This window comes from Zootoca vivipara, chromosome 2 (genome assembly GCF_965207765.1).
Source record: "Zootoca vivipara chromosome 2, rZooViv2.hap1.1, whole genome shotgun sequence".
NCBI lineage: Eukaryota > Metazoa > Chordata > Lepidosauria > Squamata > Lacertidae > Zootoca > Zootoca vivipara.
This window is the reverse complement of record NC_142584.1, coordinates 7,683,344-7,699,644: the sequence shown is the minus strand read 5'-3', so window position 1 is coordinate 7,699,644 and position 16,301 is coordinate 7,683,344. Positions and strand designations below refer to the sequence as shown.

General features: G+C 46.2%; 2 protein-coding genes across 3 annotated transcripts in view; both read right to left on the bottom strand.

Annotated features, from left to right (window-relative positions):
• BIN2 (bridging integrator 2) overlaps positions 1–1,489 on the bottom strand; it is a 37,263-nt gene extending 35,774 nt beyond the window's left edge. The window contains exon 1 of the mRNA XM_060272105.2: positions 1,336–1,489. Coding sequence (XP_060128088.1) covers positions 1,336–1,413 — 78 coding nt within the window. The 5' untranslated portion in view covers positions 1,414–1,489. The remainder of the gene's footprint in view (positions 1–1,335) is intronic.
• A 4,471-nt stretch (positions 1,490–5,960) lies between these two features.
• The window catches only part of GALNT6 (polypeptide N-acetylgalactosaminyltransferase 6), a 67,114-nt gene continuing 56,773 nt past the window's right edge, over positions 5,961–16,301 (bottom strand). For both annotated transcript variants that reach the window (XM_060272106.2, XM_088661241.1), the window contains exons 7-11: positions 14,246–14,446; positions 12,931–13,062; positions 11,371–11,472; positions 10,122–10,274; positions 5,961–7,958 (exon numbers count right to left, since the gene is read on the bottom strand). In XM_060272106.2, the coding sequence (XP_060128089.2) occupies positions 7,845–7,958; positions 10,122–10,274; positions 11,371–11,472; positions 12,931–13,062; positions 14,246–14,446 (702 nt within the window). In that variant the 3' untranslated portion in view covers positions 5,961–7,844. The remainder of the gene's footprint in view (positions 7,959–10,121; positions 10,275–11,370; positions 11,473–12,930; positions 13,063–14,245; positions 14,447–16,301) is intronic.

Below are 16,301 nucleotides of genomic sequence, written 5' to 3'. Positions count from 1 at the left end.
ATTATCCTGATTTATGGCAAGCCAACACACGACAGAATTCTGTCCCTTCTCACAGAATTGAGGCAACAGCTACTCTACTATAACTATACGAAAGAGTCTAATGTTTGTAACGGTGACTATATAACATAGGAATGGTGGTTCAAGCAAAATGACAAACCATTACTGTACAAACATTGGACTCACCATTTTATAGAGTTAGTCGTACAATGAATGTCTGGACGAAAAACCCATCTTTTAACAGATATTTATATCCAGTGCTTTTCCCCCTGGGGAGACGCAGGGGTACACATGCCTCTAAACATTTTGTGAATCTAAGTTTGGTCTCATTGAAGGGCAGTATTTCAATATGAGTAGGAAAATGAGAGTATCCCAAAACATTTTTTTAAAGCACTGTTCATATCCTTTCAATAGGGACAAAAGACTGGTTAAAGCAGAGGTTGGCAACCTAAGGCCCGTGGGCCACAAGCGGCCCACAGGGGTAATTTACCCGGCCCACGAGCCGCCCCCGAACCGAGCTGCCCGCTCAGCAAGTCCCTGCGTGCAGCACGGCAAGAGGACTTGCTTCCACAGCGCTGGAAATTGCAGACGCCAGAAATCACAGGCGTGCGTGATCCAGCCCACAGAGGGATCTCCGCTGGAGTGAACTGGCCCAGGCGAGCTAAACCTTGCTGACCCTTAGGTTAAAGTATGTGTGTGTGTGAAGGGACACCTAATTTACATTAAAACCGTTTAGTGTACAGTGGTACCTCGCAAGACAAATGCCCTGCGTTTTGCGATCTGATGGTGATCTGAATTCATTTTGCGAAAAAATCGTCTTGTGAATTGCGGTTTCCCATAGGAATGCATTGAAATTTAATTAATGCATTCCTATGGGCAAAAAAAGACATTTCAATGCATTCCTATGGGAAATCGTGATTCGCAAGATGAATTTTTCGCAAAACGAATTGACTCGTGGAACGAATTAAATTTGTCTTGCGAGGCACCACTGTACTTAATTGCAACACAGACCAACATATAAGGCAGGGGTGGAGAACATTGTAGGGAGCCCAACAATGTCTCGAAACACAACTTCCAGCCAGCTTGGCCAGTGATCTGGAATGATGGGAGTTGGAGTCCGGCAACATCTGAATGGCCGCACAGGTGCCCTCTGATGTATGACATTCAGAGCCGTACTGAGACAATCCGGACAAGAGGCAGGGAACCCCCCTTCCCCCCTCCCAATTTTGTCTAAAGTCTGCTTTCTGAGATACATTATTGGAGAAGTGAAAGAGCATGCCATCTATGCGTCCTTCCAAAAGCATTATTAAAGTAAAATAAACCTCTCTGTAACAGTACCTTCTCTTGGGCTCGGCTGAATTGCTTTTGGACCCGCTTTGCAAACAACCCAGCACCTCCAGTTTTGCCCTCCGCCATGGCTGCGTCTAGTTGTGCAGTTTCAAGTTGTGGTTTAATTCTTGCTTCTTCTTCTTCTTCTTCTTTTTTTTAACTTCCGTGGAAGGAAGTTTAAGAAAGGGGTGTGAGCTGTCACCAGGCTTGGCATCCGCTTAACCATCAGTTTTGGGGCGTGTGTGTCTCCTCAGCTAAATGCTGGGTGAGTGGGGCTTTCTTCACAGGAACAGAACAGCAGCAACTTGTTAAAATCGGCATTTCATCCGTTTCAGTTATTTTGCAATTCTGAGACTGTGAGGTACACTCACATCCTCTTCTTCTCCAAAGCAAGTGTTCCAATGGCTGTTTTACTCTCAGATATGTAAAGCATTTTGAAATGGATGAAGTGCTGATTTAAACACGTTTTATTGTTGTGCGATATGTTGCAATCTGCCCTGTGGCCTTGCAGTGAAGACCCTGGGTATAAATGCTGGAAAATAAGGTAGAAGAGAAATGACTTGCTAGATCAGGCCAAAAAGGTCAAATTCTGGATAAGGCTTTGTGTCTAGAAATTTCTCTCAGTGCTTGTTTGCTTACTTTATTTATTTCCTTTTTTTTTCAAATGTGGTGTTGTGACATGGGGTTAATGATTTCATGGGAGGCCCCATTAGCTAAAGTGGTACCTCAGGTTAAGAACGGTTTCAGGTTAAGAACGGACCCCCGGAATGAATTAAGTTCTTAACCCGAGATACCACTGAACAGTGGACGCTCAGGTTGCGAACGTGATCCGTGCAGGAGGCATGTTCGCAACCCACAGCGTTTGCAACCCACGTCTGCACACGCGCGGGTCATGATTTAGTGCTTCTGCACATGTGCGTGCGCCGAAACCCGGAAGTAACCTGTTCTGGTACTTCCGGGTTCGGCACGGAGTGCAACCCGAAATGACACAATCTGAAGTGGCTGTAACCCGAGGTATGACTGTACTTCAAAATAAAGAAGGAACAAAGTAGTTCAATACACAGTTTTAATTTTCCACAAGGTTGCAGTTTTCCACCATCGGAACTTGCCGGGAAACGGCATTAACCTCTGGTACAAATTTAGTCTTGTTGGGTTTGAGGAAGTTACCTGAAAGAAGAACTTTTTAAAAAATAAATTCTTATGAAGTCAACACTATTTAAAAATAAATAAAAAGAAGAAGACGTAAAACACACACACACACCAGTGTCGGGGTGATGGGGACTGTAGTTGTCGGGGCAGTCAAAGGTTTGAGGTTGTACAAGTTGAGCAAGACTGCAGATGAAAGTTGTGTTTTATGGTAGTCCACACCTTGACCTGTGGGTTGTATTCAGGGGCTCAAGATCCTTTCCTCCTCCTCCTCCTCTTCTTCCTCCTCCTCACATTAGTTCAGGCATCCCCAAACTTCGGCCCTCCAGATGTTTTGGACTACAATTCCAATCATCCCTGACCACAGGTCCTGTTAGCTAGGGATCATGGGAGTTGTAGGCCAAAACATCTGGAGGGCCGCAGTTTGGGGATCCCTGCATTAGTTGATTGCCACTAGAAAGGGGTATGAATTTCTGCATTTTGTGAGGAATACTGGGCACCTTTTTTTTTTTTTAAAAAAAAGGCAAGTCATGATAAAGACGGTAGACTATGTCTGGGGTAGGCAAACTAAGGCCTGTGGGCCGAATGTGGCCCAATCGCCTTCTCAATCTAGCCCACGGACGGTCCGGGAATCAGCATGTTTTTACATGAGTAGAATATGTGCTTTTATTTAAAATGCATCTCTGGGTTATTTATGGGGCATAGGAATTCGTTCAACCCCCCCCCCCCAATAGTCCGGCCCTCCACAAGGTCTGAGGGACAGTGGACCAGCCCATGGCTGGAAAAGGTTGCTGACCCCTGGACTACGCTAAAATGGTGAAAATGACTGGGAAAATCAGAAACCAAGAGGATAGAAACATAAACAAGGAATGGGAAAAATCTGTAAGTTATCTAAGAGAACACTGAAAATGACTAAAACCTTCGGCAGGATTATAGCAACACTTGTAATGTATGAAAAATGAAGGTAAAAAAGGAATTGAAAGAAAAATGGAGACATTATAAAATGCAGTAGAAAACGTTTGACAATGGAAACCATGGAGGGAAGTCTAAGGGTTCAGGGAATCCTATTTGTTTATGATTATTGTTTAAATTCAAATGTATATTGTAAAACTGATTTTTTTTAAATAAAAAAGACAAGTCATAACATTTACTGGGGTGGTGGCGGTGGTATGCCATGGCAGTTAAACTTAGCAAAGTTTGCAGTGCAGATGAAAGCAATATGAAAGAGCAAGCTTCCGACTTGATCCCGGAGCCCCCCAATTTCTCCCAGCCAGTGGACAGGGGCTCCTGGGTAGGAGGTAGCAGCTTGGGAAGGAGGTTAGGCTCCACGAGCCCTTACACCTCCTGCCCAAAGCCTTACAAGTCCTTCCTCTTGTTGCTTTCTTCAGGCAAGCTTTGGGGTAGGTTAGAATCCACCAGCTTCAGCTGCACGTAGCCTGTTGAGACTTGGGACTCAGCTACATTAGTAAAAAAAACCCAGCGCTTTGAATGCGTTATAAGCATGCAACACCAGATGGCGCTGGAGAGCAAAAAAAAATATTTGCTATTTTGCATAGTGCTTTTTCTCTTTTGGTATAACAAATTTATTTCTGACTTTTTATGATGTTTCCCCCCCTGTGTGTAGATCTGCCCTTGCACTTTGAGAGAGGTGAATCAGTGCCGATGTCACAGCTGCCAAGGGGCGGTGACACCAGGTGGAGAAGGGTGAGAAAAGAAGAGACAACAGGGCTTTCTTCCAAGACAGTGCAGAAAAGAGGAACGACCCATTTATTTTTAATTATACTTCATGCTTCTTCAGAGGGAACAGAGGTGAGTAACCATAATTCCTAATATGGTCAAAAGCCATACCCATGTAACCAGAAACTAAGTAAAGAAAAGCAATTCTTGCTGTTATTTGCAAGAGATGTGCACAGGTTTTTCCCCCAGGTTCTCTTGGACTTCAGAACCCTTTTACAAAGCCACTAGCAATATTGTAGCTGGTGTAGCTTGGGAATTGGAGGGGAGGGAGAAATCAGTGCAGTTTGGAAAGGCTCCATCTGCCATCTTGATTCAAAATGGCACCCAATTGTATGTAAACGTAGACAAAAACCTGCTCCTTTATCTCAGGAACCATTATGGGGAAAAAAAAGGGTCACGATACCTTGAGAGGTCCCCCCAGATGAAAGAGAGCTATCAATGGCTACTAGTCAGAGGCGGTAATGCCTCTGAATGCCAGTTTCTGGAAACTGCAAATAGATTCTGCTTAGGCATCTGGTTGGACACTGTGAAAACAGGTTGCTGGACTGGATGGGCCACTGGCCCATACCTACCAAGTTCCTGTGGGAGAAATAAGGGACCGGACCTGAAGTAGCAGACCGGAAGTAGCGCTGCCGCCATTTTGGAACTGGGCGGAGCATGCTCAGAAGCAACTTTTGATGCTGCTCTGTCCAGTTCCAAAATGGCCGTCGCGCCAGAATAAACCGGGGAAAAACAAAAAATCCGTTTTTTTCAGCTGAGAACAGCTAGAAAAAACGGTGGTTTCCCGGGGAATACGGGAGACTTGGCAGCTATGCACTGGCCTGATCTAGAAGGTTCTTCTAATGTTCTGAATGGGGCTGTTGTCTGAGAAATATGTCTACCTAGACCTATGCAAACTGATCCTACTTGCTACCAACCCCCCCATGGGCAGTTCAAAAAGGACACACCAAATGGCTAATTGGTTTTGGAAATGAGGGACCTTTCAGAAAGCAGACCTTTCAGAAGCATTGAAGTTTGCTGTTCCAATAAATAAAAAAATAAATTTGAAAAGACCCAGGGCCTGCCCAAACTCTTAGATGTGCCTAAACCAGCTTTTTGGATCCCAAACATTATGTTGTTCAGTGGTGCAAAATTATGTGACTGGGCAATATTTCCAGAACAGCACTTACCCTGCAACATCATTGCTGCTGTTCTTATTTGGATGTACGGAGATACGTCCCACACACATATTGTTCTGTGCCCTTTTGCTGATAAATGTTGTGGTCACTGACAACCACATGAAAATTAATGGTTCGGGAGATAAAAGGGCAGGAAAATGGTTGCCAGTTTGGAATCTCTCCACAGACTCCAATGGCCTATGTATAAATAGCCTCCGACGTTTTACTCAAGATACAAAATACTCAGAAGCAATTAAAAAGTTCGTTGTGTGGCAGTAAGGGAGCAACACCCAACTTCCATGGGGTCTGATAAACCCAGCCAAAAAAGAATTTTTTTTTTTATTTCGGAGTCTAACATATTTATACAGAATACACTTAAAACATGAGGACTGACCAAAGGGAAGACCTGAAGCTAATATTTTTCTCAAAAGCAGCTTCCAACATTAGCCTGCTATTTAAATCTCTCTCTCTCTCTCTCTCTCTCTCTCTCTCTCTCTCTCTCTCTCTCTCTCTCACACACACACACACACACACACACACACACACACACACACAGTTGAAGAGCAACTTGAAAGTAAGCAAAGTCAGACAAGATTCTCTTGTAAAATAGAATTTTAAGTTTTATTATTTGCAGTTGGGATTTACCAAGGCAGGTCTTTGCCTCTCAGCTAAAGCCTTCCTGGAAATGAACACAATGGGAAAACCAATGTCTCCTTCTGCATTCAAAATCTAGGGGAACAGTCAGCACCTTTGGTCTTACTTCAAAACCCCCCACAAACTAACGACTCTTAAAGTGTAGTGTGCTCAAAAACACCCAATTATTAGGATGTTCTGGAGGTACATTTTCCTTCAAATTCATCTCTACATTTTGCATTAAATGGACAGTGCAATAGCTAATCAAGCTATGGGTAAGAAGAGGCTCATTGTCAAGTCACGGCGAAGCTGCTGCTTTGTGGCTGAACAGCATCTTGGGCTTGCATTTGGAAAAAAAATTAAAATCCCCACCTCCAGTGACCTCCAAAAAAAACAAATAAGCTATTTTTCTTTACAGCATACAAAACAAATAAGGAAAACGGGGATTTGCTCCATCAGGCAACTAGCAGTAGATCATGTACTAATTTGCTTCAGCAGGCGTTTTTGTAAAGACAGGCATGCACACACTCATTCCCTGTTGGGTAGTCTCTGCAATCCTATCCATGAAGGTGATTTTGCAGGCTTCTGCAGCCCCCGTTCCCTCAAAGCAAGCAGCTTCTCCAGCTGGTCTTACAAAATAAAGGCACATTAGCAGCTTTCCTTGCTCCAAGGCATCACAGTGTACAATCAAGGTAATGAGAGGATCCAGACGAAAAGGCAAGTAGTACTTTCTCCTAGTGCAGGAAGTTGTCAAACTATGCAGGCTACACAAACAGGTTTTTTGGAGGGGTCAAGTTCATGTCAAAGGCCTCTGGAGGTCTGGATTGCAGCAATCAGAAAGGCACACACCGGGTGCCTGACACTGGAGTCGTAAGGAAGGGCCTAGCAAAAATGCTACCCTTCCATCATTCCTTTGTTGGAGGTCCAGGGAGTACATCTCCCGTCCCAAGTCCCCTTTTCTTTGGTAAAGAGATAAGCTGCCGAGAGAATGCTTTAAAAAGAGAGAGAAAGGGACTTATTTGCAGCACGGTGGTGAGAGGCCTGAGGAGGTAAGGCACTGGCAACGGGGTGAAGATTTCAGCCACAAAACAATACCACACTCCAGTGTTCCACTATTGTAAAATGCAGTCCTAACCTACTGAAACTTTTTTGGTGGGGGGAACAGTTTCTGCGCTGCCCACCGGCATCTGTGTGCAAGATCTTTGAAAAACAACAACACAGAGCTGAGAAACTATTCAAAATGCACCCCCCCCAAGTCTTTACAATGCAGTTTCTCCTTCCACAGTCTCCGTGTGGCCAGAAGATGCTTTTTCCTATGTAACAGAGTTTAAAGTCATTCTTATCTTTGGCATCAGTTATTTTCTAAACTATCCCACAGGTAAACTGTTTCTTAGGACAGGCTCTGCACCTCCACAAGCTGCTACTTCCTACACTGCTCACAGCATACAAAAGTTAAGAGGGGAAAAAATATTTTACATCCTATCAACGCCCCCTCCCCCCTTTAAATCTACTGCAAAATAAAACCACCATTGTTGTCCGTCTCGCAATATGGAGCTTTGATTAACAATACTTATGGTATTCTAAAGGGCAAACATACCAGCTTGGAATTTTACTTAATTAAAAAGAAATAAAGATGCACCAAGGTTTGCTGCATCCCCTTTGACCATCCCATCCCACAAAGGCACAAAAGTGTTTTGTAAGTCAAGTGTGATTACGCAGCATATTTGACTGGGTTCTCTTCTTTCTTTGAACTTGTCCTCTGTCTTCTTGGTAGTGGAGTTAAGAGAACAGAAACTTCCACAAGAGGACATTGGCAACAGGCTTTGTGGTCTTTGCCAGGATCGCTTAGCTGAAGTACCAAAGCTGATGGGGGTCTGCAGAGTTGCAGGAAGCCATAGAGGGATGCTCTCCCCTTGCAGACAGACATTTGTTAGATGCCACATTTTTAAGAAGGTGGTCCTAAAAGAAAAGAGAGAGATGAAGAGCATTGCCTTAGAATGTATCAAAGTGTCCCAGGCTGGATTGCTGGAGATGTACAGAAAAACCAGGCACTTTTTACCACATGTGGTGGCAGTGCACGAAAATTGAGGTGTTTTGGGATGGCATCCATTCAGAATGGCAAAAACTACTAAAAATCTCTTTCAATAAAAAACCAGAAGCTTATCTTCTGGGGACCACAGACCGGTAATTTACTAAAAAAACAAAAGATATCTTTTTATATGCTACAGTTGCAGCAAGAATGCTAATTGCTGCAAATTGGAAATCTGACAAGTTCCCATCCGTGCAGGAATGGATTCAAAAACTGATTGAATATGTGGAATGTGGAATATGTGTCTAAAAAAATGAACAAACCAAAACAGGTATTGGTATCAAAATGTCAAAATGGGAAGTCCTCAAAATGTACTTTTTTTAAAAAATAGCAGTTTAAATTCGGCTGCAGCATTTGACTAATTTCAGTAGTATTAAGAACAATGTGAGACCCAAGACTAATGAAGAAGCAGTTTAATCATGATAATAGTTTGTATCAGCAGCAAATTTTCTAAATTTGCATTAAGGAGTAGACGGGAAGTCATCTGTGTTTTTTATTTGGTTTTGTAAATGACTTTATTAATTTTCTGTATGGTACGGGTGTAAAGGGTGCATTTTCCCTTTTTCCTTTGTCTGTTCTCTTTATTTCTGTAATAATTCAATAAAAATCTTTTTTTAAAAAGAGCATTGCCTCAGATCATTCCAAAGTCCATCCAAGCCCAGTATTCTATCCCAAAGAGAAGTAGGAGAGATTCCTATGAGCAATTAGAAAAAGAGAACACAAAGCTGATAGATTTTCCCTGTATCCTCACAGCGTGTGATAAATGGATATTATACCTCTCTATCTATAGCTCACAAGGCTTCCAAGGAAGTCCAGCACTCTAGGAATATGCAATTCCTTGGGGCTGCACCAAATGACCCTCTTGAAATTTGCCTGGTATTTGCTGGGGACAAAGTTCATTGGTTTTGGGGTGGTGGTGGAGGGGAAATATTTGCAGTGTTTCTGAAGCAAAAGCATCCAATCTCCCCTCTTGACTGAAAGTGAGGAAAATATCAGCCACTCAAGTCAAATTTTTGTTGTTGTTGTTGTTGTCTGTGGCAAATGACCATTAACAAGGAAAATGTTAACTCCTGTTGCTGCTACCATGGACAGCAGCAGCCAAGGGACAAGACAGGAGTGTTCTTCTGGGTGGTCAGAGAGTGGCTACAGCTTCCTGCACTTCCCTGAAGAACAGAATACCCCAGAAGCATGTTCATGGGGAAGAATTGGGGCTCATTTGACATTTTCCCCAAATCTGGAAGTTTATTATTATTATTTTTTGAAAAGGAAGTCTCTCCTTATCCTGAGCACTATGGTTAGCATACCTCACCACTGCCAAAACACTGTGAATACGGCCACCCCACAAACAAAATCACCCTGTTGGGTCCTGCAGACTCACTTGCCCCCTCCCAAAAACAAAAACCAGAAACATTTTAATTCCTGTGTTTTTCATCACAGCCCTATTTCCTGCTTAAAGAGAAATTAAAACCCTGTCTTTGGCATCAACCATTTTCAGACATCTGTGCTTATTTAGCTAAGCTCATTTGGCTCTCATGGGCTCCCCGAGGAGGAAGGACAGGATATAAATGGAATGAATTAATAAATACTAGTCTTTGAGAGACTTGCCCCTCCATGAATTTTTTGAATGACTTTTTTTTTTTTGAGACCATCACCACACCAGGTGCTAGAGAAACATGGAACAATCCAGCAAACAAATAGCATTGTGAAAATGGAGTTTTCTCTCTCCCCCATTTCCCCCTTCAAGGCAGTGAGGCGAGCAGCTCCCACAATGCCAAGAGGGATCGCCAGATCCTCCTCTATGGTGGCTGCTGCAACTTCTTATTACGGTACACCCCAAGCCCACAATCAGTGGCTGCTCTCAAAAGGATCTCCAGAAAAAATGGCAGAATAGAACTGCCCATTATGTACTTTGGCCAGGCTAGGCCAGGCTGTAGCCATAGCAGCAAGGAATGTCTGTCTGGTGGACGACTGATGGGGGGCAAACTTTGGATTTCAAGAGCAAGAGAAAACCTGTATAACTTAAAAGAACTCACATTAGTCAGTTCCCATTCTTCATTTTCCGGCACCCGGGAGTGCTTCCCTGTATAGTGACAGTCTCCCAATTCCACGGGTCCCATCTTGGAACGGAGGCAGAGCTGCTTGCCGATGTTGTGCCGCAGGTCTCGCTGGGATGTGTATTCAAAGTACTGAGAACGACACACAAAAGAACAACCACCGGTGAGTTCCTAAGAGGCCTTCATCATCAGAAAGCAATTGAGAGGAGTCGGGCTTTTGCTTTGTTCTGGGGTAGAGCGGTTTATTTTTTTTTACACATCAAGAAAACGTGGATGCAAAATAAAGTGGTAGGCAATCCCTTACCCGTTTTGTAAAACTGTTCTCAACTGTTTTGGGGAACAAGTCTATGCAGTTGTACCTCGGTTGTTGAACTTAATCCATTCCGGGAGTCCGTTCAACTCCCGGAACCGTTCGAAAACCAACGTGCGGCTTCCAATTGGCTGCAGGAGCTTCCTGAACTCAATCGAAAGCCGTGGGAGCTGCGTTGGAAATTTGGCTTTCAAAAAAACGTCCGCAGACTGGAACACCTGCTTCTGGGTTTGTGGTGTTTGGGAGCCAATTTGTTTGGCTACTAAGCCATTCGAGATCCAAGGTATGGATCTTTAGAAGGTGCATTTTGATTAATGCAGTGTTCTCACCCCCCCTCTGTTTTAAAATGGAAACCTAGGGAAAAAATGTGGGTATGCTCTTATAACTAGGAAAGTTGCAAGTAGTTCAGTACAGGGCCGACTCTAGGTAGACCCCCGGTGGCGCGGTGTGCCAGGCAGGGAGCCGCGCAGAAACCATGCTACACCCTGCGTGGGCGGGGGCGCCGGAGCGATCTCCGCCCCTCAGCGCCAGGGCGGCCAACCTGCACGAGACTGCCATGGTTCAGTCAGTGCAGAATAATCATTACAGAAGCACCTGTTCGTCTGAAATCATAGGGCAGCACAAAACTTCCAGACTGCAGGGCCTGAAAGCATTGCCTGGTGGTGTGTGCTCATATATGAGAAAGAGACATGGCGTGGGGTCCAATGAAGCAGTTCCATTCGCAGGAGGACTTTTGGCTGTGCTGTGGAACATCTTTCCCTGTGCACCCCCTAAATCTGTTACGGGGTTTTCTCCAATCCTCTAGAAGGGTGTGGGAAAGGGCATGAGAAGGTGGGGAAGTTTCACTGCACAAACAGAAACTCTTGCACTAATGGGAGTGTTTTCCCTAAGACCGGATTTTTCTCACGAATTCCATACCTGATTGCCTCCCATCCCATGGCAGGGGTACATGATGAGTGGCTTCCCTCCATGGTTGTTCTCTCCAACATCCAAGCAGTGTTTGGCACCCTCATTTCTAATCTGAAAACAATCCAACACTCTTAGGGGTCCATCTACAGCCAGTAGGTGCAAATTGCACCTAGGTGCAAATTGGCCTTAATACAGCCCCGTTGACCCTGCACTCTTTCTGTAAGCAGCCCAACTAACCCCCCACCTCTCTCAAAGCACCTATATCTAACTTATCTTCCATTTCTAGCTACTACCTAGTTTCTGCTCAAGAAACAAAAACTTTACCGCTCCCTTGCAACATATACACCCTTTCTAAAAAACCCTCCAACTAGATTTCAAAACAGAATATTCTAAGTTCTGAAGACAGTGAAGGCCATTAGACTGGTTCCTTAGTAGAACTGACCGAGGGAGGGAGGGAGGGAGGGAGAGAAGCAGGGGCGTAGGAAGGGGGTGGGGGGGTGACATTCAGCACACCACCCGCCCGTGACTCCCAAGCCTTACCCTGTCGGGGTAAGGGAAGGAGCTGCACCACTTTGCTGGTGACATTCTCCCCTCCCCCCTTCATTTTGACAGCTTGGGATAGGCTTGGGAGTCATGGGAGAGCAGCGTGCCAAATGTCTGCCATGGGCGGCTTGCTCTGCCTCTGGCTGCAGGGCGCGTGTGCCACTCCGGGCACCCGAGTGACTATCCCACACCTGGGAGGGCACCCTTCACACCACACACCCATCGGGAGTGCACCTGCCCTGGGCAACGCAGGCATATGCTCTGCTGCTGGAGGGAGGGAGGGAGGGAAGGAGGGAGGGAGGGAAGGAAGGAAGGAAGGAAGGAAGGAAGGAAGGAAGGAAAGAAGGAGTCAAGCGTTCATAAATTGAGAAGTACAGATTGACAAAGCAAAAATTAAAGCTTTTGAAGGCTTGTTAATGAAGGGTTTGCTTTATTGTAGCAAAGCCAAAGGGCAGCAAATAAAAGACTTATCCAGATTTTCTTTTCTGCTGCATAGACCCCTGCTTTAAAGCTCTGTGTCCAAGTGGTCCCCCCCTCCTGCCTTGGCACTTCCCCCCCAAAACCTGCTGAATCGGAACAAATGGCAATCTGGGGAAAACCTGAAGTGCTATTTGTTGTGCTTCAGCCTTAAAGCATGGCATGCCTGGAAAGCACAGGACAAAAGATATGAGTCGATATGTGAAGATGTGCACCATTTTCACTTGGTGGAGAATCAAACCTATTACCGGAGTTTCTCTTTTAGTCACATTGGAGTGGGATGGAAGGTTAGAAATACATAAGCAATTTTAGATGTTTACACATGTAGATTTTACAGGCCTACCATCTGGATTTGGAACATAGATATATGCGCAGTCCAAATCTGGACCAGATACTGGCATTCTGAGCCATGTCCTCACTGCAGGACATGAACCAAGGAAGGGCCAAGTGGCTGAACATGGTTGGATATAGAAGGCAAGGCTAGGTGCTCCTTTGCTGTGACCCAGAAAGAACTCTCTCATGCAATGAACACGCCAAACCTGCACTTACCGCTCCGTAAAACGCTGGTGTAAGGTCTGGGATAAAGATCTCGGGATAAATGGTTTGTAGGTACCAGGTGAAGTTCTTGCAATGTAACCGCTCCTTCAGCTCAAGCCTCTTGGCGAGGTCTCCATACGTTTTCTGACAAGGCACAGCATGGCTTGTTTGTTTTTAAAGTATCAGTTCATAAAAAGAAGAAACTATCACTGCCCATCGTCCCTGCTGTATAGAACCCACCAAATCTCTCAATGAGTTCTGAAAACAAACAATTTTTTTTATTTGCTTAAGATGCAAGAAGGGTTGTCTTAAGCATATGCGGCGCCGGGGTGCAAAGACCCGCCCGGCGCCTCCCCCAGGTTGCCCAGTCCCAGACATGCAGGAGGGCCAGGAGGGCAGAGCCGGCTGGCAGCCTCAGCGTCTCGCTGGCTTGGTCGCCCCCGAACTCGCGGTGCAGAGCCCACCACAACGCTCCGACCGAAGGGCAGGTTCTTCCCCAGACTCAACTCTCGGCCCCTGGACTCTCGGCCTGGCGCCCCTGAGAGCCTGGGTGCCCCGCACCCTAGCGCCTATGGATAAGATGGCCCTGGATGCGAGCTTAAATCCAAGGTAGGCCTCAGCCCTCGGAGTTGCATCTGGGCATGAGGCCCAACCTTGGAGTCTGCAAAGGCTTAGAAAGGCTTCCCACTACTCTCCTTTCTAGACTTCTGGAGGTTCTTGAGGGTAAGTGGGCCCCAACTGCCACCACCTGGCAAGGCCCCAGCAGATCTCTCCCTGCTCCCCAGCCTATGGCTGGGCACTTCAGGGGTTGGAGAGGGGCAACTCTCAGTCACCCAACCGCTGAAACAGTGGAACCGTCTTCCTTGGGAGGTTGGACTCTCCTTCCTTGGGTTGGATGGCCATCTGTCATAGATGCTTTAGCTGAGGTTCCTGTATTGCAGGGGGTTGGACTAGATGGCCCTTGGGGTCCCTTCCACCTCTACAATTCTATGATTCTATGAAATGTCCATACAGTGCTTTTTCTTGCCTTGGTGAGGCTCCCTGCAACTACGTTTGAGAACCCTCTTCGCTACAGCTGAATCAGCTCTACATAGGGAAATGAGAAGACGCTAGGCGACAACTCTGAATCAGCCTTCCCCAAACCGTTGTCCTCAAGATGTTTGGACTGCAGCTCCCGTCAACCCTGATCATAGACTCTGCTAGCTGGGGCTGGTGGAGCTTGCAGTCAAAAAACCTGAGGAAGGCTGCTCTAAATACACGCTTGAAAACAAGGGACAGGCACTCCTGATCCTTCAGAGCAACTTTCAGGGGGAGTTGGCTTACATACCTCTCTAGCCATCTGGGAAGCCTGCTGGTTCCTTCTGTAGAAGATTTCCTTGTAGTCATCCATCCAGACTTCCGCCAGGCGCACCTGGTTCCTGGAGATGACTTGAGTTCCTTTGGGGAAGGTGTGGGGACTCTTGGAACGGAACACGTGGCCAACCACAGAGCAGGGTATGATCTCCAGCTGGCCCCCACACTGCCAAACCTGCAGAAAAGACATATTATTATTATTATTATTATTATTATTATTATTATTATTATTTATATCCCGCCCTTCCCAGTCCAGATCGGGCTCAGGGCGGCTAACAACAGGAATATCAAAGCAAGCATAAAATAAATAATTCAATTAAAATGCAGATTAAATACAATTTTAAAATTCAATTTTAAAATTAGAAAATTAGGAAGTGCAACCTCATTTAAATATCTGTAGGATAAAGCCTTAGGGGAGGGTAACACCGGGGTCAGACTGAGTCAGTCCAAAGGTCAAGCGGAACAACTCTGTCTTGCAGGCCCTACAAAAAGATGACAACTCCCGCTGGGCCCTAGTCTCCTGAGAGAGAGCGTTCCACTAGGTCGGGGCTAGTACTGAGAAGGCCCTGGTCCTGGTCGAGGCCAGTCTAACCACCTTGTGACTCGGGATCTCCAGTATATTATTATTTGTGGACCTTAATGTCCTCTGCGGGGCATACCGGGAGAGGCGGTCCCGTAGGTACGAGGGTCCTAAGCCGCATAGGGCTTTAAAGGTCAAAACCAGCACCTTAAACCTGATCCTGTACTCCACCGGGAGCCAGTGCAGCTGGTAAAGCACTGGATGAATGTGATCTCGCGGTGAGGACCCCATATGGAGTCTCGCCGCGGCATTCTGCACCCGCTGGAGTTTCTGGGTCAGTTTCAAGGGCAGCCCCCCCGTAGAGCGAGTTACAACAATCAAGCCTAGAGGTGACCATCGCATGGATCACTGTGGCCAGGTCAGGCTGAGAAAGGTAGGGGACCAACTGCTTAATGCGGCGGAGATAATAATAATAATAATAATAATTTATTATTTATACCCCGCCCATCTGGCCGGGTTCCCCCAGCCACTCTGGGCGGCTTCCAAAAAAAACCAGAAATTCTAAAATACAGAAATCCATCAAACATTAAAAGCTTCCCTAAACAGGGCTGCCTTGAGATGCCTTCTAAAGGTCTGGTAATTGTTCTCTTTGACCTCTAGTGGGAGGGCATTCCACAGGGTGGGTGCCACTACCGAGAAGGCCCTCTGCCTGGTTCCCTGTAACTTGGCTTCTCGTAATGAGGGAACCGCCAGAAGGCCCTCGGAGCTGGACCTCAGTGTCCGGGCAGAACGATGGGGGTGGAGACGCTCCTTCAGGTATACCGGACCGAGGCCGTTTAGGGCTTTAAAGGTCAACACCAACACTTTGAATTGTGCTCGGAAACGTACTGGGAGCCAATGTAGGTCTTTTAGGACCGGTGTTATGTGATCTCGGCGGCCGCTCCCAGTCACCAGTCTAGCTGCCGCATTCTGGATTAGTTGTAGTTTCCGGGTCACCTTCAAAGGTAGCCCCACGTAGAGCGCATTGCAGTAGTCCAAGCGAGAGATAACTAGAGCATGCACCACTCTGGAGAGACAGTCAGTGGGCAGGTAGGGACTCAGCCTGCGTACCAGATGGAGCTGATAAACAGCTGCCCTGGACACGGAGTTGACCTGTGCCTCCATGGACAGCTGTGAGTCTAAAATGACTCCCAGGCTGCGCACCTGGTCTTTCAGGGGCACAGTTACCCCATTCAGGACCAGGGAGTCCTCCACACCCACTCGCCTCCTGTCCCCCACAAACAGTACTTCTGTCTTGTCAGGATTCAATCTCAATCTGTTAGCCGCCATCCATCCTCCAACCGCCTCCAAGCACTCACACAGGACCTTCACCGCCTTCACTGGTTCTGATTTAAAAGAGAGGTAGAGCTGGGTATCATCAGCATACTGATGGACACCCAGCCCAAACCCCCTGATGATCTCTCCCAGTGGCTGCATATAGATGTTAAAAAGCATGGGGGAGAGGACAGAA